The 24293-nt window shown below is 38.7% G+C and overlaps 1 protein-coding gene across 1 annotated transcript in view; it reads left to right on the forward strand.

The window, feature by feature from the left end:
* Positions 1-24293, forward strand: part of LOC124299174 (neuropeptides capa receptor-like) — a 53264-nt gene that overhangs the window by 22864 nt on the left and 6107 nt on the right. Inside the window, exons 2-5 of the mRNA XM_046752178.1 lie at positions 5870-5960; positions 7725-7924; positions 11012-11254; positions 14095-14443. Of these exons, the coding sequence (XP_046608134.1) occupies positions 5870-5960; positions 7725-7924; positions 11012-11254; positions 14095-14443 (883 nt within the window). The remainder of the gene's footprint in view (positions 1-5869; positions 5961-7724; positions 7925-11011; positions 11255-14094; positions 14444-24293) is intronic.

The following is a 24293-nucleotide window of genomic DNA, read 5'->3' on the forward strand; positions in this document are numbered from 1 at the left end:
GACGCAGAAGTAGAGGACGATATGGTATTTTTTTACTAGTCATTTTAGAGTACAGGGCACCTGGTGAGGACTGAAAACAGCAAAACGCTGTACGTCTTGCAGCAAAGTTGGGCACCATCTGCCATCCGTTTCGTGATTGGTCGGTCCCTGGTGACTCTGGAGGCTTGGAAACTTTTTGTACGTGAAATGTTTCATTGTTTTCCCCGGCTGGCCATGCTGATTGGTTGAAAAAAAGTGAAGGTGGCACAACCGGGAAAGTTTTTTTTAATGCCTTGTCGGATTCTTTCGGCTATTGGGTCCGAGTGTTCGCCAGATGTGGACCCGCTAGCCGTAGTCTAGACACACAGTTTGTCACTGGACGAAAGTTTTCGTTACGACTTTGAAATAGTAGATATTTCAACGTATGAATGTCCAGGACTTGTGACTGGAACTGGCATTGTTACTTCCACTGTCGGTAGTACTGATACTGGCACTGGCACTGACACTGACATTAGTACCGTTATTGTTATATATTATCAGTATTCTCATTTGCACGGCTTTTAAAAGTAACCGTTTTGAAGTTGTCCTTATTCCGTTGGATCTTTTTGGAACGGTAATATTGTGCAAGAAATATCTGGAGACGCTATTGGAGATAAGATTGATCAAATTATGGCCTAATCATACTAGCTTTAGCAAATGCTGACATTGTCGTAATTTATAATGAAATTTTTACACCTTTTACAAAAGTAGTATAAAAAGTATTAATATTACCAACAGATTGATCACCTTCTGGGAAAGAGAATTACCGTTCAAGATAGTCCGAAGATAGTTCTCTTACGAATTTGTTTGTGAAAATGCTTGATGTACAAGTACAAGATCAATCTATCGATAGTGTAGGTATGCATTTGTAAAATTCAATGTATAGTTAAGGTCCACCGTATGTTCTACAACGTTTCTTTTTGCCTGCGTTCTGCTTCGCAAATGGGTTGTCCTTTCTATGTCAAGGTTGCCTAGTTTTTTACGATTTATTTCGTACCATTCAATATGACCGTGCAATCCTTCTATTGGGATTTATTCGATACGATAGTACTATAGTTAATTTTCTCTCGTGGATGACTACCTATGGGAGGATGTAACCCCGTTCACCGCAGTAATGATGGTGTTAACTCCTGCTGACTTTGGGAACTAGACGTTACAGTTTGCAATAAGTTGCGAACGCGTTCCGCAATTCAATGTATAATATCGTTGTGAGACTTGCATCAAGCTTAACAGAGTTTTGGAAAAAATGCAGTCGTTAGTTAGTAATAGAGTAACATTAATGGCTCAGATCGATTAGTTATCGTCCCCATCAGTATCAGCTGTGCTATGCTTACGAACATCAATGGTATGCACGTGCAATCGCAATCACACCAATGCCAATTTCCTGACCACAATGGTTGATGCCAAATATTGAGTAGACAAATAAGTGGGAATACGTGACGGCAAATTACTCATTGTCAGAGGTGTACAGAGTTGTATGTATGAAATTGTGCGTATTAATTATTTTGAGGGGCGTTCATTCACAAGATTAAAATACGCCTTATTATATACAAGTGTCCATATTCAACTTTAATTCGACAATTTTTTCTGTGATTAGTCTCTTGTTAATATAATAACAATATTTTACTTCTTTCTCTTATTCAGCTTTTATTTTTCTTTCTTACTGTTCAAGGAGGTTCCGGAGTTTATTGATGACGAAGTAAGCTGATTTTTGTCGACGAATTTTTTCAGGCCGTTGTACCAAGTTTTTGTTACATAAATTTTATTTTCGTATATATTTTTTCACCTTCAGATACTTGTACATACTTGTTAAAATTGTTATGTTTTTTGGAGTAGATCTACTCGTTTCTTACGTCGTTTCGAACACTCTCGTAGTTGTAGAGAATTTTCCTCAGGGTTTGCTTTTGATGGGGGAATCCCTAAAAAAAATTAGTATACATGAGGCACCAGACGAGAGACGAATGAAACGGAAATAGGATGGAAGGAATCTCGTTATTCATTCATTTCACATTTTGGAAGGATTCGGTAGTCACGAACGGGAACAAAGGTAGTGACAAGTTCCGACACCCCATTACTTCCGATTCAATACCAATTCTATACTCGACTACGAGATTTGTAGCATCGGAGCAGCAGACCATCCATTAAACCGAGTAAAAATTCGATCTTCTCTACGATTGCTTAACGTCTGTGAAGCAGTTTCACTCATGTCCATCCATCACATTGTACGAATCGGCAAGTTTTCCTGCTCTGGGTAAGTAAGGAGACCAAAGTAATGAATATCAACCTGCAAAACTGACACGCAGTATATATTTGATGAGTGGCTGCGGAATACTAAGCAGGAGGCTTGAAATTGGAAGCACGTGGTCCACAGCCATGTAAAATACTTCACAGCAGTGCGGCTCATTATTAGTTTGGATCAGAATGGAAAAGAAACTATTATCAGTCAACTTAGACTAACCACAAAGGTATCCCAGATCGATCTCTCCAATTTTGTTTCTTTTCTAATATGTTATAGTAGACTAAAAACTAAGCAACACGTATTTTTTTTCATCTGCCATTAAACACTTTAACACTTTAAGGGGGTAAAACCACCCTCCAAAGATAGGCATGTCAAGCGACGATTCAGCAGTTTCGCCCACAAGAACATAATATTTTCTAAAGAATCCAACCGGAACCGGTTTCTCATAATAAGAAATGAAAAATGTAATTTTCTCTATTGAAAAAAAAACATACCAAAAACCGCCCCTTGACACAACCAGAATTTATCAAAACTGCGAATTAAGTTTAAGCAAAATAATTAGCTTATATATACAGAGCGAAACTATATATAATATGATGTAACAAATACTGTATGATGTTTTTTACTGTCGGTCAACAATATCCCAACCCTTTGGTTATCCTTCTCTGTATCTTCCCGTCGTAAGTTCTCGGCATCTGCGATCAAATTGATTGAATTATGCCTGAAAACTTTTAGGTCGAGAAAATACGAAAATTGTAGGACGGAATTCAGTTGTGAACTTTGATCGTTCTTATATTACTCCTTAAACTAAATATCCAAAGTCTTTGAGAGAATATTTGCAGTTACGCATATAACCTGAATTTTCTAACGAGAAATTCTACGCCACCCTTGAATTTATTCGAGGTATTTTATTTAAATCGAACGGGTTTCGGCCAACTATTCGAGTAAGTATTAATTCTTAATGTTTTCAATTTGGCCAAGTTGTGGTTTTAATTTCAAAAAATACCTACGGACTTGGACATTTTTTTTTGTTTTAATTCAAATGAATTTCTATTGACTTATTCAAGAGATTTATTTACCGTCAATTAAAATCAGAACCGCAATTCCATCACTTATACTCATTTGCTAACGCAGGTAGAGAACAAGTGCAATTACATTTTTTTCTCTTCCCTTCTATTATAGTAAACGGAAATATTCCACTTTTGGACTGTGAAAAAAAAAAAATGTAATATCAATTTGGATTTGTGAATTTTCTGCGGCAAATCTGCTCCTTTAAAAAAGTAAACATTTTTTTCCGTCAAATCTTTGACTTCTTCCACTTCACCTCAGTCTCTCTTGTTAGATCCTCAGACGAATGTTGAACGATCCATTCCCTTTAATCCCGTTCAGATTCTCTCTTTACGCCAAAAAAATACGTTTCTACCATCCAGACACTGGACACGAGGGAACAAATATAAATTTATACTTTTCAACTGTGGTCTAGACCTGAACTCTGCAGGTACGCGCAATTTCATAACCAGACGTAGGTACATATTTCAGAAATGTTGTCGAATATGACTAAAAATCACCGTTTGATGTCGTACAATAAGTAACAATCATATCAAGTTGTTAATTACCCTGTGTCCACCTATACGTTCCGTATCTTGCTTTGAAATAATTTACCAGTGTGTTACAAATAAGGGAGAGAGCTTATTCGTTCTCTTATTATATTATATAATATTTTTTGTTTTTTAAATTAGGTGAACTGTCTCTTCAGGATATAATTATTAGTATCAATGACAAGTGAAAAGACTCATGAGATGATAATAATAAATGAAATGATGGAAGCAAAACGGAAAAAAGAGAAGAAAGCTTTGGATTGTACGCGGTTAAAACGATATGATAATGTAATCGTGAAATTAACAGCTTAATTAATAATATCTGTGAATAAATCGAAGGATGATGGCTTTGAGTTTAATTATTTGGTTCGTTACGAGAAGTTTCATCAATTTATCTCGAGATAAATTGGTGATTTGTTGAAGAAGTTTCTGTTTAAGTTTCGTAAATTTTGAAATCTTTAGCCGGTGTTTAAATCCTTGTCCTTAGGTCTTTGGAAGACTTTTCCAGTTAGATAAACTAAAGTTGCCAGAATCTCTCTGATGAACTTTTACAACAGAGGTAGAACGACTTAAATTGAATAATGAATTCAAATAAAAACTAGTCCAGTGCAATTGATGATACCAGCGATATGAAATTCTTACATAACTTTATTTGCTATTCATAAAACGTCTCCATTTCCACCCTTCTCCTTTTTCCAAGAATCCGGTGAAAAAAGCTTTGTTTATCAAACTTCAACGTATTTTCTATCAATCAATCATTTACAAATCACTCTAAATTAACTTGAAACTAATTTACGAACTGTAAACCAACGAATAAGCTTTTCCTACACGCAAAATCAGCAACAGTCGTAATCCGTGAATAAAAATTAAAAAAAGACACTTGAAGTCACGTGTTGTGATTTTCAAATCTTTTTACTGCCATTGAACTCCTATTGTCGTGAAGTCAAACAACGATGCTAAGGTATACGAAACGTTTTTCGAATGTCCAAACTTTTACGCACGTCAACGCGGTAAATCGCCGCAAGTATAACGTTCTGATACTTCGAGGCTTTCATATTTGTATTTCATCCACGTAATTCTTCCTGCCGTCCAATAGTGGTCCTCCCTTAAGAATGGGTGGCGATATATATCATGGATGTACGTGAAATAAACGTGTTAGGGTGCACTTTGGTGCTTTCGTGTCAGGCTACAGTATATCTACTTGGAGGATCAATGCCTTTGGTAGTAGAAATGCCATGGAGATATGGTGTTCCATAAAGGATATCTCTTTCAAAATGATATCTCAATATCTCAAACTACAGGTTTTTCGACCGTGGAGTTGAAATGCCAATTTCGAAAAGTTCCAAAAGCGCCGAATTTCGAATTAATTTTTGGCGAAACTTAAAGTGAAGAAATCAAACATCGAAATTCCGAATGATCGAAGATTTTCAGATCTGTGGAATTTCTGGCTTCGTGAAATTCACCACTCTGATCTTTCTTTGTTTTAGCTTTTCGATATTTTTTCGTTTGGAATCCTGGTCATTCTGATTTTCGGTTTTTTTTATTGTTTACACCCACTCGCTGAGTAAACTACACTGTATGAGTAGATTTTAATTTTCGGAATTTTATTCCATCGAAACTTTATTTTTTGGGAGTTTTCTCTATCGGAACTTTACTTTTCGTAACTTTGCTCTATCATAACTTGAATTTTCGGGATCTTGCATTTTAGAACTTTGAGCCGTTGGGTTTCCCACCACTCGAAATTTCGGTGTTTCGTAAAAGTTTAATTTCTCTACTTCAAGTTTCACCACGAAATAATTCGGAATTAGGCGCTTTCGGAAATTTTCAAATTCAGAACTTCAACTCCGTCCCGTTTTTCAAATACTCTTCTGTGGTTTTTCGTATTTGAAAACAGAATGATTATCTTTTTACCGCAATTATCATAATCTACAATTCGTATGTGATTTATAGTGAAGCATCGACAAAAAGGCGATCGCAATATCACAACTATTTTGTATTATTATTTATGTTCTAGGATTGCCAAACGAATTGAGCGTTTTTTGGCAACAGTATCCTTGGCCGTTCGGATTGGGCTTGTGCAAGATCAGAGCTTTTGTGTCGGAGATGTAAGTCGTAACGTTATTTTATTACGCACATTGAAAGTAAAGTCAGAAATGTTGCTGAGCAGCTTCGCTAAAGTGCTTCAGTCAACTTTACTGCCTGTCAATGACGATGCTTAGGACGAATGTTTATTTTATATCATATCAAACAAATTGACCAGACTGCTTATTGTTAGTGAAAATAAAACTTTAATCAAGTGTGGAACACGATTGCTAAGTACTTGTAAAGTGGAGAATCTGAGCTTACCTATAATCCAATTCGATCAATTTCTTAAACTTGATAATGATAATCCAAAATCGACGCTTAAAGTATATTTAAAGGTTTTTACAGCAGTCGACATGCAGATATGGGTCTCGATGACCCTCCTTTCAATTTGACACCCTGAAAACTTGTTGGAAATTCAAAAGCAATAAAAGCTTCCCCCTCCACAGAGAATATATCTTATAAGAACGGTGGCTGCGATATCCCTTCTCATGGAAAACTGTCATCTCGCTACTTTGCTACATTTTACGTCCTACGTGTCTCTTGCATGAAATACGTTTCCAATATCACGATAAAAAGCTGAATTTCCGATGTCACTCGAACTGAGATAGAACTCGGAGGATGGAGAACGTTACATGTAACAAAATTATACTGATTGTGGAATGTATTAGATGTCAAATTATTCGGTCCATGGCCTTAAACATATTAAATTTTTTTACATGGTAGTCCTAATGCCAAGACATGCTAAAACAAGAAAGCAAAAAATTCAACCATTCGGTGTTGAAAATTAATTAAGCTATCTCAAAAATATTCATCATGTAATTTTTAAGAAAATTTATCCGAATTCTATGACATAAAATAATGGTTTTGACATCTCGGAAATAAGATTCTGGGTTTTTTCATCATTGACAGAGGAATTTTAATTTTTCATTTCAAGCATGTTGACACAGTTAGAGGTGAATTTTTTTTTTTACTGCCAATTTTCTTACGGTTTCTCAAAATCGAATAATAACACACTGCAAAGAAAGTGAAAATAAAAATAACAACTCATTACGTCGAATTTATTTAGATGGAAAATTAATAATTCAACAAGCAATTATTACACCGATAAACGCGAATTTTGAGTCTGGGTTCTAGATATCAAATTTTGATTTCTTCCACGTAACTAATAAAGAAAAAATACTTTTATCAGATAAAGTTTGCTTTTGTAGAAGCCAGAACGATATTTCGGATTTTAGGAAAAGTTACCTATTTTCTCAAACATTTATTTCAAATAACAACCGAACAAACTTGAGTTTCACATCTGATTTAAATCTCTTTTATTCAAAAATAATAATCAGCACTAAACTACAAATGTAAAGTTATTGATAAAAAAAGGTGAAAAATAAATAGTTTTCGTACTTCTACGCTTGTACGAACCTTCTTGTATCAAACCCCAAACGTAATCTCCCACGATGCTGTTATTATACTGCCTCTGATAACGTCGTTCAAACTCCACCACATCTTGGTGAAAACGTTTTCTTTGTTCTTGTTCTTCCGAATAGGAACCCATATTAGCTATCAACCAAAAACTTCAAGACTTGTTTATCAACGTAAAAAAGACAAAAGCAAACCTTACAAGTAGTAAATGAAGATTTTATTCAAACCAATATCTACTCATTTAAATCAAAACTCTAGAAATTTTTTTTTTCTTTTTTTACCTGTGATATGTTTATCGAAAATAGGTGGATGTAACAGTGAACCCGATCGAATGAATTTACTAGAAATGATAAATTAACAAATTTAAGGTCCTCCTATGTCTCGGTATTGACAATCGTGGCTTTTTCGATGGAAAGATACCTGGCGATATGTCATCCCCTTCATCTGTACGCCATGAGTGGACTGAAGAGGCCAATTCGATTCATCTTGGCTGCCTGGGTGGTTGCTCTCGTCTGCGCTCTGCCCTTTGCGGTCTACACGACGGTTTACTACGTCGAATTTCCTCTAGGTATTTATTCCCGTAATCTTATATTGAGACTTAATTATAGATCAAACTCTGCTTGAGGGGTAATTCTCTTCGTTCGAGTGTAATTGGCATGACTTTGATCTCGAATGACGTGGTTATTCAAGTCTCAAGTATTACACGCGAACGGATCAAGAACTTTTAAGTTTCTGCTGCCCTTCAAGGGGTAACAATATCAGAACTCCAAACTTTCAGGTTCGACATGGAATTTCAATTATCAATCTGGGTTCACAAAACAAGCAGTTTGGATAGATTGTTTCCGACATGACCGTGGATGTTGTATCAAGTATTTTTTTAAATTTGTGTTTATTAAAAGAGTCCTGGCATAAAGCAACAAAGCTGTCGAATTATGCTGATAATTTTGGGAAAAAAATACAATAAACATTTGAGAATGTTATATCTAACTGGCACAATTTAAAATTAATGTGAATATTGTTAATCGCAAGTAAGTGGCCTAATTTGATATTTAATCATCAGATTGTAAATTGAATAGAAACTTTTGTTTTACGCTTATATATACAATCAATCCAAACATTTTTGGAAGTTATCGTTTTACGAAACTTTATTGATCATTGAAATTGCAAAAGTTTGACGATCCGTTATCAGTGAGGAGATTTCGGGACTTTCCAGTCTACAGCAGGTGATACAATAGAAAAGTTGTAGAATGTTCTAGAAATCTACTAACGAATTCAATACAGTCATATCGATCGTTGAGGTTTTAGTATCACAGTTCGAAATGAACGCATCATTTTTATTCTGCTTTAAATTTAAATCTGTACGATTTACTCTCGGATTAGCATTGGCTCAGTCATCGAAATTTCGTTCTTTTGTCGTAAAAAATATACAAAATAGCGTGGAAATAGATTTTGCAATGACAATTTTCGGAATTTTGTATGAATTAATAAATTTCAATATATTAAGCATGGGTGTCAATGACATATTTATTGCAATACTTTTACCCTCACGGACTTTGAAAATACCGTTGAAAGGTTTGCCTAGATTGGTCAATTAAGTATTCGGGACATACTGGTGATATTGCTGTGCATGAATCGTGTAGCTTGCGTCAGTATAAAAATATGAAAACATCACTTTCACCATTCTTAATTGTTTTGATACGAAATTCCGTCAATTTTACTTACATTTTTGGGATTCACTCGAATAAACTCAGCATCAATGGCCAATTAAGTACACGAAACAATGAAATAAATATTCGTAGACACATAATATTTATAAAATTACAGTCGGATCCATCATTTTCTATGAACGCATTTTGCATTCATGCTAAAAGAGTCCTAAATTTATTTAAAGTTCAGTCAAGATTCTCTAGCAGAACACAAATTACTAACTGCAAATTATAACCTTCATATTTGCTCGTTAGTTAATGACTAGTCCTTAACCGGGTCAGTTTAGTTTGATCCACGTAATGATCTTCGTAAGCTTGAAACAGACATATACACAGTTTAGCAAAAATTATTCCGGCTTTTTGTTGGCTAAAAATTTCAAGTATTTCACCAGAGATGCAGGAATTCCATATAATAAACATTCTTCGTGAAAAATGCATTTTCCTTATTCATGTCACACGTGCATTAAATGAAACATTTGGAAAGAACAATTGGTCAAATTACAAGTCTCTATTATGCACGTTAAAACGTATAAACAGTGTGCTACGCATAGCTTGAAAATTAAATGTAATTGTCCACATTTCATGTTTTTAATCATTTTATTGGCCTTTGTATTATGTAAGGTAATGTTGAGATCTGAAACTAAAAAGTGCCAAATAGCCGTTTCCGGATTTGTATAAAATTGAACGATGTGATTTTCAAAGCGAAAAAATCATCGGAAAATGCGTGAATGTCATAGATATAATTTTATTGATTCAATTTAATTATTAGCATCAATATAATTATTATTATTATTATTGTTATTAGATGTGTTGGAGAAAAATATTCTTCGTACCTTCTCTTTTGGCATGCAAGTATCGATATTTTCTAATATCCGTGGAGATTTTACTTTTCAACAAGTTTAACCTCATTTAATTTGCTGGCAAAGTTGCAAAGCATCATTCGTACAGCTCAAAATAAGCGAAGTGACCAATCATTACCGAACAATAAATTTAAATTCAAGATTAAATGTTAATTTAATGCCATTATTTAGACTCTTCCTAACACACAGGAATTATTCCACAGCGCGTGAGGGCTGCAACAAGTTAATTTTCCAACTCCAATATCCGCCTGGCTTTAGCTGATTTTACACGACTCGCGTACTCGATCAATTTTCGTTATTCGTATGGATTCGACGATGTGTGTCGGGGATGTATTCGGTAAATCAGATTATTCGAGTTAATGTGACGGCAAATGTTCAGTCATTCGCATCGTTGAAATTCGCTACTTATCCCTACAAGCTGTACTTTATCCTGTGACAAACATTTACTGAATTGGAAATGATAAGGTACCGAAAACTAGAATGGTCGATTAAAAGAAGTACAAAAATATCGAATTCTCAAAGACACGAAAATCTAATCAAAATTTACAAATTCCAAGTACAGAAAATTGCAAATATAAAAGTGTCAAATCATAGTACGGCAAAATCTAGAATCTGCATATGATTCTGTATTATCGAAACAAGTTCTGACGATTCTACATTTTGTCATTCTATATTCTGATCTTTCTATTTTTATACCTCTTCATACTTCGAGTTTTCTCCGTTTTACAATTCCACAAATCAAATTTTGCTTTCTTAAAAACTCGATATCACGGCGCTTCTATTTTTATGTTTTCCATAGTTTAATCCCTCCCCGTACCGATTTTGTCACATAAATACAGCATAGCTGTGGCCCTTATAAAATTGAAAAACTCTTACTCTTTCATTGGTCACCATGAGTGAGGAGGTTTTATTTGCAAACGAAAATTTTCTTTTTTCTTGTTATTTTAAGCCTACGATAAATCATCCATTTTTCCCCGAGAAGGGAGTATCTACTCAACTCGGGATTTTTCGTGATCAATTTTCCCAGTCACTGAGAAAAGACAACAAGCTCACAATTACTCACATTCATGAGTGCTAATCGTTTTACAGGATCCAAACGTCACGTCGAGGATTCGGCGATCTGCGCCATGCTTCAGCACAACATGCCACCTTTTCCACTCTACGAATTGAGCTGCGTTATATTCTTTCTCATACCCATGCTTCTAATTTTGGTATTATACGTCAGGATGGGTCTGAAAATACGAAACACGTCGCTCGGTCGAAGTATCGAGGGATCTGTTCACGGTGAAACGAGGCAAGTTCAGTCGAGAAAAGCGATCATCAGGATGCTCAGTAAGTTTCAACAGGAAATATATAACGCCTTCACGGTGCCGTGACCGTTAAACTTGATAAGCCAATAAAGAACCAAATCGCTCATCTCATTAATATAAGCTCCAGAAATTTTTCCTTGTCTGAATTAAGCAGCCCCGTAAAATTGATAAATAATTGTAAAGTGAAGCTTTTCACTAGAATTCATCGTCTGAAGCATCATAAAGTGAGGCTTTAAATACTCGCTGGGAGTTTTGCAAGCATTGTCAGCTTTAGCTTTGATTGTTGGGTATTTACTGGCTAGGTATTTCCACCTTTGCCTACAGAAAAGTACTCGAAATCAAAGTACTCGCAATTGACTTAAAAGCATCCATCCGTAATTTTGAAGCTCACAGCTTTAAGTGCTAAAAGGTATATTAACAGTTGTGATTGAAACGCGGAATATCGATTTCCGGTAGGTCATGTTTGTTTGGGAATAACGATGTGGGTTAATGAGAAATATGAAACGTAATTCACTTCTCTGTTTGAAATTTGTTTGGGAAGCGATGTGCGTTAATGAGAAATATGAGATTTAATTCAATTCTCTTTTGGAAACAAATGGAGCAGCAAAAAAATTCAATCATTGGCCGTACTTTTTGGCTGAGACTGTGGGGCTAAATTTATATGATTAGCCCCTTTTTCGTACAAATTATCGAATTCACTGTTAACTAACTAAACATACTTTCCACATTCAATATTTGAAAATTATATTCTACATTTATATTTGGATTGTCGGATCCATAAAAATGGAATCAATGAGTGAAATGGTCTCGATGAATTTGAACAGAAAAAAATGGCACAGTTGTCGGTTGGAGAAGATTAGAAATTCAATTGAATACAGAGACCTGTAATAAACTTGCTATATTCGGTCAACTGTGAAGCTGATTGATTAATTTTCAATTCTCTCGTACCTACTTTTTTCACGGATTCCTCACAAATATTCACTGTTAGGGGTCACCAACAATTTGCGTGGGTTTTTTTTTTCTTTTTTGAGGGGTGGGGTCGGAAATTAACCGTACATAATTTATGGATGACCTCTTTACACCTGCACATGCAGAGCTCAAATTAATACCAGATTCAATATTTCAACGTCTCTTACTTGGCTCGTGGTGTATGGAATTTTGTCATGACGGTTTCAATCTCGTTATAACGGATTCTGTTCTTAAAAACTGATATTTTATTGCGATGTGAAGAAGTTAACGAATAAAATCCGTTAAATAATCTGCAACTAAGATTCTTTGCAACCAAGGTTCTTTTTATTTATTTCAGGCACATTTCTTAAATTGTTTCAATTACACTCACATTCATCCGTCATCATTCATTCAGCAATAAAATTAAAATCAAGATGTAAATATGTATAAATAAAATCAGGGCGTAAAGATTATTGTTTAAATATGTATATAAGTGTGAATTTGATAGTTGAAACTTACAATTAACTTTTATAAGTATGTATGTCAATTATTACTGGTTCTGTTCATCATCGTGTCACCCAGCTCAATCTATCTTTCTACTTTCCGTTGAATGTTAATTATTTTAAATCCCAAAAGGGTTCGTAAATTTTTGTTTAACAATTTAGTACCATCACAGACTATGAGCTTAAATTTTTCTTCTTGATGCCCAATATTTAATTTATGGAAAGAACAATAAATTTAGCAGACTTCGGCGAGGATCGAATGATAGATCTATCGATTTTCGTATTAGTTGACCAGAGGCTGTGAAAATCAGCAATTCTTTCACCTCTCTGCTTCTCATTCGCACCCAAGAAACAAGTGTTACACAATTTTGGACTAGATAGCGTGAAGTTTGAATTTCATTATGTGTAGTCTATTGCCTGTTACTCGATGAATCGGAAATATGATATCTTGGCGTATGATAAAATGATTTTCATTTCGCCAAAGATATTCTCAATCGATCTTCCATGACTAAAAAAAAATCGCAGTAACTCCACCACCCTCCAGACCTCAACACCTATGATTTTTTATCCCTTGTGGAATTTGGTTACGACAAATGAGAGAACCTTCCCTGATTTTCTAAAAACTTTTTGAATTCCCGTTCCACAGTTTTTCGCAGCCAAAGCTTGACAATTCTTAAAATTCGAGTATTTTCAATCAACGATATCTCGGAACTGGAAAGACTTATTAAAAAAAAACCGTGATCATTACATTCTTTTTAAATCCAACTTTTGGTTAAAGTAGAGTAAAAATTTTGGAATCACGTTTTAGTTACCGAAAATTGATTTGAAAGAGAAAAATCTGTATTTTGACAATTCAGATATTTTTTTTTTTGATCAATTTGTTTTCATGAAATTCATTGAAAAAGATGGTATCTCTGCTGGTTGGGAAGGTAAACAGATTACTACGTACCAAAGCGGTCTTTCTTCTGGGCCCTTTAATTATTAACCGAGCGACGACATGAAAAATTCTAAAAGAAACGAAAATAGTATATTCTCCAACAAGTAGGCAAACTCGGTATTTTCGAGCTAAGCGTAACTTTGCAATATGAGTCGTAGTTCCGCCGAAGACGAATATTGCAAAATACGCGAGGCGAAAAGACCGTTGCGTCATTCTTACACACGATTCTTTACATAACAAGAGTAGGTACGTTACGCGTTCTTTCGCGAAGCGCGAAATTGAGGTTAATCTCGCGTAATGTCAGATTTGTTTGTGACTGCGCATGCGCGCAGGGCAGAAAAGCCCACTACGCATGCGCATTCGCGGTCGCAATCTACCGTCATAGAAACGAAGACTTTGTGTATAGAAAACATGCACGAAAAACGCGTAAAACATGGTCGCGTTAAATGTATAAAATAACTTTCTGCTCAAAAGGTGCTGTCGTCGTGATGTTTTTCATTTGTTGGGTCCCTTTTCACGCGCAACGCTTGCTCTACGTGTATGCGAGGAATTCCGCTTACTACGTAGAAATAAACGAATGGCTCTACGCACTGGGAGGCTGTCTTTATTACTTCAGCACCACGGTGAATCCAATTCTCTACAACGTGATGAGTGCAAAATACCGAGGTGCTTTCAAAGAGACGTTGTGCTGTGTGACGGGAAGTCCAACCTTCACCAGGGACGAACTTAGCAGTATGAGGGATACCACAATCTGCGGATGCGACAGTGCTACTTCGATGCAGCTTATCAGAATTCGCAGTCTCCGTTACACTCGGACTGTAAGGTAAGATTTTCATTGTGTATAGTTTATTTTTCCTCAAAATTTTGGTCTAGATTATGTGTTAGAATCGTAGAGGGTAAAACACGTCAGTTTATAGTATTTACTTACTTGTTACTCAATATAATAATACACCTCTTGCTTAAACATGACGGCCGTTAAGCCTGACATATATAAATCGATCACGTTCAATGTATTAAACGTTAGGTGTCGCTTCAGGCTCATTTACTTCGCTACTCTTAACACCTCCCCTCTTTTACATTTCTCATACAAAGATTGTTTAAACATCCGCGATGTTTCATGCCTTTCAGACCTTTGTTTAGCACGTCAGCTGGAATCCTTTCGATAGCTAAATACTCAACATCAATAATCCCTATTGTCTATAAGTATTGCGAACAAAATGATGTCAAACGTCTATCTGATTCGTTTTGGGGTGGTAACAACTGTTTTCTACAAGTCTAATCGCATCCTGGATGTCATTGAATAATGTCACGCATTCATTGTCCATACCAACAGCATTCAATATATTGCGTAGGCACAAAGCTTCTTGAGTGGCTTCTGATGTAGCCGTATATTTCGTCTCGGTGCTGGACAATGCAACAGTCCCCTGTTTGCGTGCCTCCCAACATATTGAAGCACCCGCCAATACAAATGCATTTCTGTTCTCTTGTACATCAATCCATAATCATTCGTGCCTTTTAATATTTCAACACTCTCTTAGCAGCTTTCCAATGCTCTACATCGTAATTAGTATTGAATTGGCTCGGGTAGTATACAGTATTAGCAATATCTGGTCTCGTGGATACAGCTAGACACATCAATGCGCCGATTCAACTTTGGTACAGATATTGGCTCGACTTTGTATCTGTGTTACGCAGTACTGACGTCACCTTATAAGGTCCGAGAAATTTTTGATGGAATTTCTGTTCTGGAACAAACTGGTTTTTTTTAATCGCTACAAGGTCACCACTTTTGTAATTTGTACGGAGTCCTATTGATACTTCGCTGGAACGATGAGTTTATTATTTGCTGCGCCTGGTCGACAAACTTATACCACCGGGGGGGATCTTCTTCGGCCATTTTCGTCAAAATTGGGATTATCGTTCTGTTTACGAGCTCTACTTGTCCGTTTCGACGCGGGACGCCGGCTGTAATCAACACATGTTCGATGTTTTCGTCTCGGAAATATTGTTTGAAAACATTGGCCGTGAAGGCCGTTCCTCGATCCGATATTATTCGCCTCGGATTTCCGAAAATCGTCGCTTGTTTTCCCAATCTCGTAACTACTTCGATTGACGTCGTTGTTTTGGTGGGATAGAGCCAAACAAACTTGGTAAAAGCGTCTACCACCACCAGCAAATGTTTGTAATTTTAATTCGTTGAAGGTAAAGGGCCTAGATGGTCGATGTGCAACGTGTCCAAGAGCGAATCTCCCTTGTCCATAGGGTTTAAGAACCCTTCACTTTTTCCTCCCTTTCTCTCAGCGAGTATGCAGCTCACACAGCTGCTAATCACCCGTCAAATTTTTTCGCGCATTTGCGGGAACCAAAATTCACGTAACAACAAATATTCTGTCTTTTTCCAACTGAAATGTCCTCCGTCGTGAGTTTTGCCGATCACCTCGTTTCGCATCACTTTTGGCACTACTGACAGCGTCGCACAATCTCGCACTCTGTACAAAATTCCGTTTTTTACCTCGAATTTTTGCTCGTCTCCGGTTTTTACTTTGTCCATTATTTTCGCGATCTCCGAATCGTATTTTCGAGCTTTTAGAATTTTTGCACTTACGGAATCAATGCTCAACTGTATTGTCATAACATCGACGGGGTTTTGGCTGAGCGCGTCGACGTGTTTCATCGACGTGCCTGGTCTGTGTTCGATTGTATAGTCGAGCTCCTCTGTTGCTAACGCCCATCGCGCAACTCGTAAACAAACGTCTTTTTTCGCCATCGTCAAGGCAAAAGCTCGGTAGTCTGTTATTATTTTCACTCGAACACCGTGTAGATAAACTCTGAATTTCTTCAAAGATTTAATGACCGCCAAACTTTCGAGTTTGTAACTCGTGTAACGTTCTTCTGTTGGCGTCGTTTTCCAACTCGCGTAATACACTGGGTGGAGTTGATTATCGTCGATATCTTTCTGAAAAAGGATTGCACCTAGACTGTGTATACTCGCATCGGTATGAAGCTCTGTAGGAGCTCCCACTCGATATAGTCTCAATACGGGTTCTTCGGCGAGCGATTTTTTCAACGTCGCAAACGCTATCTCTTGTTCGCGCCCAAGTTCGAATTTTTCGTCGGCTTTCAACAACTTAGACAATGGTCTCGCGATCAACGCAAAATTCGGAATAAATTTTCTGAAATATCCCGTAAGCCCGAGAAAGGATTGTATCTGTTTCAGCGCTGTGGGTTTGGGGAAATTCATCACAGCTGTCGTCTTATGTCCACTGGGTTTCACCGCACCGTTCTCGATCACGTGGCCGAGGTATTCAACTCGATTCACTGGGATTTGACTTCATCGCCAATTTATGTTTAAACCGTATTCACTCGCTTTTTTCAGCACTCGCATCAGTTTTTCGAAACCGTCGCGTTCGTCTTCGTCGAGAACGATTATATGGTCGAGGTACGCCAAAACCGTTCCGTCGGCAAGGGAGTCGCGAAACACTGCGCGTATTAATTGCTGAAAGCACGTGGGCGAATGTCTCAGTCCAAAGGGTACACGCAAAAACTCGTATTGCCCATCGGGCACGATAAACGAGGTATAACCGATACTGTCGTCTTCAACCGGCACGTGAAAAAACCCGTCCTTCAAATCTAAACAACTGAAAACGTCCGCGCTCGATAATTTGTCAATTTCGTCTTCGCTCACCGGCAAAGGATAACGATCGCGCACGATTTTTTTGTTTATCCGACGATAGTCCACACAGAGTTTTGGCTCACCATTTTTCTTTTGCACCACAACTCGTGTATTGGACTCGCGTACGTCGATATGCTTGGTCTTATTATACCTTCTTTCAGCCACTTTTCGATTATTCCGTTTACCACAGCACGCTGTTCGAACGAAAGTCGCCATGGGCTCTGGAACACTGAGACTTCGTCGCTGAGAATAATTCTCATTTTGACACCGGTGCTCTTCGTCTTATTCGGCTGGTATTCTTCGATCGTTTGTCGGATTTCATGTTTTATCTCGGGATCCTTCACACGATGCAACGAGATAGCGGCATTCTCTTTCTTTGACTCCCCATTGTTGACGTTTATGTACAGCACTGCGCGCCAACCTGGATCTAGTCTGTCTTCGGCTATTCCTGTCAATCTGGTTAGCGTCGCCTGCCTCTGCTTAAACTTCACTTCGGCAAAATCTGATAGTTCACCACCAATCAGCAAATCGTGTCCGGTGTATTCGTCGGGGATCACATCGAAGACGAGTTCGAAAGAAATTCCGTCTATCATCACAGCAGTCGCGAACCTGCCAAGAGTCTTCGCACCCTTCGAACGGATACCGTCAAACGGTACTTGTACGTCTTCGAGTGTGGTAGCACCCAATTTCACGTATAACGTCGCGCGAATGAGGTGCAGATCACTCCCGGAATCAAGCACGGCAACAACGTCATTTTTAAGGATCTTCACCGTTTTATATGTCTTTTTGTCACTGACCGTCGCGATGTCGCATCGCGTCGTTCTCGTCGTCTGTCCTTGAGCACTGTCGCTACACTTTGACGCGACGTGACCGAATTTACCGCACTTGAAACACTTTGTGCCCTTCGATTTGTCCGGGCAGCCATCGCTCAGATGGTCTCTGCTTCCACAGTTGAAACAACGTCTCGTCGGTGTTTCACTCTTCGTTTGTCCTCTTTTCGTCTTTTCGTGATTCGTCGTCTTGTTTATTTTTGCGTTTCTCGTCGCGGCGTTTCGCGATACTTCGTATTGTAACAGCCTGTTTCTTAGTCTTTTGATCGAACTCGCGCCGTGTAGCATCGCCTTATTGGCTTCATCATCTTGTATTCCGTCAATAATATACTGGATTTGGGACGTGACGTCGATGGGTGCGTGACTCGCGATTTCTAACATGCGATACGTGTACTCGATATATGATTCGTCGTTCTTCTTCTTCGTCACGCACAACCTTCGATGAATCGCTTTACAATACGTCGTTTTCGAAAATTCTTTTTGCAGCGCCCTCTTCATAGACGACCACGTTTTTGCAGCACTCTCAAAATTGACGAACAGCTTCGCGGAGCCTCGTAACAACCTACGACCATACATCACCATTTGTACGTCGGTCCACTTGCACATGTCTGCGACTTCTTCGAAACTGTGGATGCAGTGGGCAACGTTCTCATTCCCCTCGCCAGAGAAAAACTCGAGCGCATTTTCTACGTCTTTGAAGGTCATTACCGGGTGTTTCGAATCACTTGTGTAACGCCTTCGTCTTTCGTCGCCATCTTGGCGTCCATCTTCGTCCTCACGGTCTACTCCCGCCGTGATTCTTCGTCTCTCGCCTCCATTTTGGCGTCCATCTTCGTTTGCACGGGTTACTCTTGTCGTGGTTCTTCGTCTTTCGTCTCTATTCGGGCAGCTATCTTAGTCTCCGCTATCTTCTTCCATCACGCTTCTCATCGCCCGAGCTCGGCTTTCTCGTCTGTATTTCCGCTTTCGTCGTTTGAGCTTTTCCAGTTCCTTGGCCGTCAATTCCTTATCGAAATGATCGTCTCCTTCATCGGAGGCATCACTGTTTTCCAAGCCATCGTTTTCGGAACTGATATCGTAGTCATCGTCGTCTTTTGCATTTTTATGCCTTCGAACATAGGCGCTCGCAACACCATCATCTCTCGTCTTTCCTTTGGCTTTCGCCAAGGCTTCGATTAGCCTTTGTTGCAGCACGGCTTTTGCGCCGAAAATCGGTAGGTTGAGTTCTTCCAGCCTTTGTCGCAGTTCGTCAACTTTCACGAGCTTAGCGTCTTCCATTTCTACGTCTCTTGTGTCGTCTTCTACTCTGCTTTACGTCTTTAGAATTCGAAATCTCCGTCGTACTTCTAACGATATACTCTTCTTTCAACCCGAACGCCTTGACTAACTTTTTCCTCAATCCCGGACGAGCCTCCAATTTGTCGAATATACGATGTGGGGATTGAGGTGTAAGTCAGGAGTTATTATTAAATGCATTTGTCAACAATACGCAGGTGAGAAAAGAATAAAATGAAATATAAATTGAAAAAAAAAAAGAAAATATGTGACACGTGCTTCGACCGCTTCCCGATTTCGACTCACTCTCTTGGGCCTTTGCTCGCACGACTCTCGCTCCTTTCGACTATCTCAGCCAATCAGAGTCGTCTCTCGATTCACACGACACCACATACTTTCGTCGAAAATAATCATGATAATTCTGACAAGAATCATAGCAGGAATTGTTGTCAAACAACTCTCGTCCCTTTCGTCGAAACACTCGATAATTTCACCAATCCTACGTACATTTTATGACTCAAGTATACGCATTGATGCTTATCGCGTGAGAACTCAATTCCCAAGCATCTATGTATTTCAACGTGGCATATTTCATGCCCGTTACAAACGACTCCCTGAACCCTGGACGTTAAAAAAAGTACGAGATTTCCGGTATCGAATAACAAAATATTTGCAAAAGAGCGCCAGAACTGGAGTCACGCATCCGAAATTCCGAGAGGGGACACTTTAGCGAATAGCGAATAAGATATTTCAGGCTTTTTGTTTCTTTTGTTCTTCGAGTTTCAACGGCATCAAGCAGGAAGCCAGCAACGAATTCGACGAATTTGCGGAGTGGCGGAATACCGACGATTTCGAAGGAAGGATGTCGAGGCTGCGGAGGGAAGCCAACGAAGAACCCTGCATCGCAGGTACCCAAGACGGACGCGATTTCCGCTGACGGCCGACGCGTCGCAGCCTCGCCTCCTTCACCCCGTCAACAGTAATCGACGGCAGTATGGAAGAACATGATGTCTCAAATTTAGAAGAAAGTAACATCTCGATCGAGGCTAAATTTTACGATGATACGGCACTGGAATTTATGGTGCATGAATTATAAGTAACATTTTTTTCCAATAGATTCAATAATTGTTTCAATCATTTTCTCATCTGCTTAACCTTCATAGTGAGTTCGATTTTACGTGAAAGTTTTTGACCACTCTGTAAGGCCAATGCAGGGTTTTGTGTGAATATCATCCCAATTCCGTAATGTATATAATTTTTGTGTTCATTGCATAAATTGAAAAGTTCAATGTAATTAGCATATTCGAATTAAAGAACATTTGTTTGTTCGACTTGACGTGAAAATTTCTGATTCCTCATTATCAATGCTGAATAAACGAAAAAATGACAATTATTGATTCTATCGGAAAAAATATTTCCTATAATTCATGCACCCTAGATTCCAGTGTCATGGGGTCATAGTCGTGTCACAGAGAATTTTCGATAGCAAGTTTGCGATTTCTTTTTGTTGTGGACTGACGATTTGCGAAGAATGGTCTGGTCTACCCAAGAGATTACGTGGGGCTTGGCGAGCTTGTGTTCTGGATGCGGAACGGTAATCGGTGCCAATATTCTCGTGATCAAATTTCGAAGTTGATAGAGCAAAGGCTTGGCCGAGTAACGGGTAGCCATTTTGGATCTGCGTTGCCGAACATGTGCTCGAAATTCGTTTGCCAATTCCTTTGCTTGATGACCGTAGCTTGAGTTTTCACGACAACGCGTAGAGTCAATTTTGTTTATGGAAAATCTAGAGTAGTCACCGTTTTGAGTTGAGTCATTTCGTTTTCAAATTGCGTGCGGCCAAATTCTGCTGCACGCGGTCTTGTCGCCTCTAGCGTGTCGAGTAATCTTTTGTTTTTGGTTTTTGCCCTTTTTTTTTACTATTAAGAGTGCGACTAGCGCAAGTAGGATTAAGGTTTCCTGGATAGATGATTGTTCTTGATTCTGTTTTACTTTTTTTTTTGTTATTTTCGATATCGCGAACAGCGAACTCTGGATTATTGACTTTTTTTTTGTTTTTCTATCACCGCTATTGCAGAATATATTCTTTTATTTCATTTTTGTTACCTAACGTACTGCTGTCGAGTGTCTTTCTCTCACTCTCTTCGAACTTATCGCTCCCCTCTCCGCGGTACTAAGCTACCAAGAATATTGTCCGATGTTTAGCGAAGATAAAGATTTCGAGGCATGTTGACCACGCCAGACGCCCAACAGAATCTCGCGATATCTTTTTTAAGATATAAATTTTTCCAGCTTACATCGCGGGCTGCAAAAGTATTTTGCGCGGTGTAAGTTCTCGGTCACTTCTGCGGGTGGCCGAGGTGCAGTAAAAATCAGCATCACAGTATGTTGACTAATTCTTTCATTTCGAATGAGTTTGACAGTTTCTTTTTTAATTTCATCCATCCATTCATTATCGTTCGTAGCAATTATTATGTCGTCTGCGTATGTTGCGAATAGCATAATTTTATCGTGTGGCTGTGACATGAACAAACATTGGTCTTGTGTTAACGATTTTAAACCTTACACGTTCAACTTTTCAATCAATTTCTTGTGCCATTGCACACCTGATTGCTTTATGTCGACGGTGACTTCTTTAATAAGCACAACGTCAGTGACAGACCTCACAGTCGGGTACTACAAGTACCCAAATTTCCTCGAGTACTAGCTATAGGTCTTACAGTCACCATTCTCGATAGACTCAAAACGATAATGGTGCATTCAGGGTCGATTTAACGATTAATAATATGGCCACCAGATATGAAACTTTACTTCAGGGTTTATTGAACAGGCTTTACATAGTAATTATTCAACGCTTGTGTCAACTTGGGTAACTTTCTAACGGTTAGGTATTCGTTCAACACGGGTATCGTCACGAGCAGAATCAAAGTAGGCCCGAGGATGACGTGTACAGGTACCATCTCACCCTAAATCATTGGTCAGTACCTGTACTGTTTTCACTGGGGGCTGCAAGCCGCGCCGGTTTCCCGACACGGAAACCACCCCGGGGTAGCTTAGCTTAGCACCCCGCCAAGGCCAGCCCACGCGGCTACACCAATTTTGTGTGATTTATTATTTATTTTCACGTATTTCTGACCAGCGTACTGTAATAACCACGTTGGTTTCCCAACGTGTCAACCACCCCGGGTCAAAACCTCAATCATGAGACCCCGGCAAGGCCAGCGTGAGAATCCCCAACTGGCTCTACCCAGTTCTGCTCTTGTATCTAATTACTCGATCACAAGTACGTTAGAAACACGATCCAACGTCGTTTAATAATCAAATCGATTATTATGAGCCTCGATTCGTCGAGTTGATAGCCCCATGTTCGCACAGTTCGCTGTATCACTCTCGCACACGTAACGAGCTAACAAGACTCACGTGTTATCTCTTCCGAGTTTCGACTGATACTGATCTGGTTTTGGATTCTTCTCCATATTCTCGTCTCGCTCGCTCTAGCGGGAATCTTCTAAATCTTGGACTGTATTGTCCTGTTGACCACTCGCTGTATTGTGCGTGAGATTAGCGTACTTGGATTCATTCACACACACATCGTGGTATTATAATACATTCTGTCCTTTTACTAATCTCTAGCTGATCTATCGCGGTCGTTCACCCCCTCGCCTTACCATACCACTCTGTTATTACGTATGGTTTCAAGTAACGCTCGTCAAAGTGTAGTGCTATTGAGTACACTTCTTAATTTTTTACACATTCTCAGGTTGAGATCGCGTTAAACATCGGATTATAACTTAATAATCACATGGGGCAATAATGGTCTGTAGCAACGGCCGATTACGAAATTATAGGTCATAAAGCACTAGTTTCAGCTGTTGTTTTCTGTTTCTGTATTGGTATGCGTCACCAACACACACACTGTCTCTTTCTGTATTCAAACCTTTATACCAGCGCTTGGCTGTCTTACACGCCACTTTTTTACTATACTCGTACATATTAGCTTTTGAACCAACCTTCTCAGCTGAATTTAATTTACACAGCACTTCACGTAACTGGTCTGGTTCTTTCATATATACATTATTTTCTAATACGCCGTTTAAGTACGCCGTAACGACATTAATCTGATGTATCTCGAGGCGGAGCTTTGCTAATATCGCTGCCAGTAGTCGGATCGACATTGATCTCACAACTGGTGAATATGTCTCGTAGAAATGCTTCCCTGGTCGTTGGGAGCACCCTTTTGCAGCTGGCCTCACTTTCTTCTCCTCTTTTCTACCTTTGTTTTTCGCAACGAAACACGAAACGATTTTCGATCACTTTTTCATCTTTTGGTCGTGGCACGATTGCCCACGTGCAATTTTTTATTTGCGCCAAATATTCGTCTTTCACGGCAATCTGCCAGGCTTTTGTATCCTCCGTTTCCTCTTGCCATGTGGAGAAATCGTCATCTTCCAACAGTTCGTTTACATCTTCGTCGTTTCTAACATCATCGTTAATTTCTACTGGCACCGAAGCAACATTTTACGTCGTCTTCCACGCAATCTGGTATGAACTAGCCTCCGACGACCTCTTCCTCTTTTTGGGGTTGGTACCACCTCTTCCCATGAGATTGTAGTAGCAGGAGGCACTATCGGATGCTGTTTTTCAGCATCATGTTTTACTTCCACTGCTAGTACCAGGTAGGTTTGAACCGACAACAATTTCATTGTGACCACTGTCTTCCTCTTCATCGTGTATTTGTGTTTATTTCTAATGAAACGCTGATTCACTCATGAACTTCACGCTTCGGCTTACTTCTGTTTTTCTCCTCGCTGAAATGTGCACGCGATATGTTTTGGATATCACGTCATACCCCACGAAGGTAACTTCTATAGAAGGTGATTCTTGTTTGCCTTTTT

This window comes from Neodiprion virginianus, chromosome 1, assembly GCF_021901495.1.
Source record: "Neodiprion virginianus isolate iyNeoVirg1 chromosome 1, iyNeoVirg1.1, whole genome shotgun sequence".
NCBI classification, from domain to species: Eukaryota; Metazoa; Arthropoda; class Insecta; order Hymenoptera; family Diprionidae; genus Neodiprion; species Neodiprion virginianus.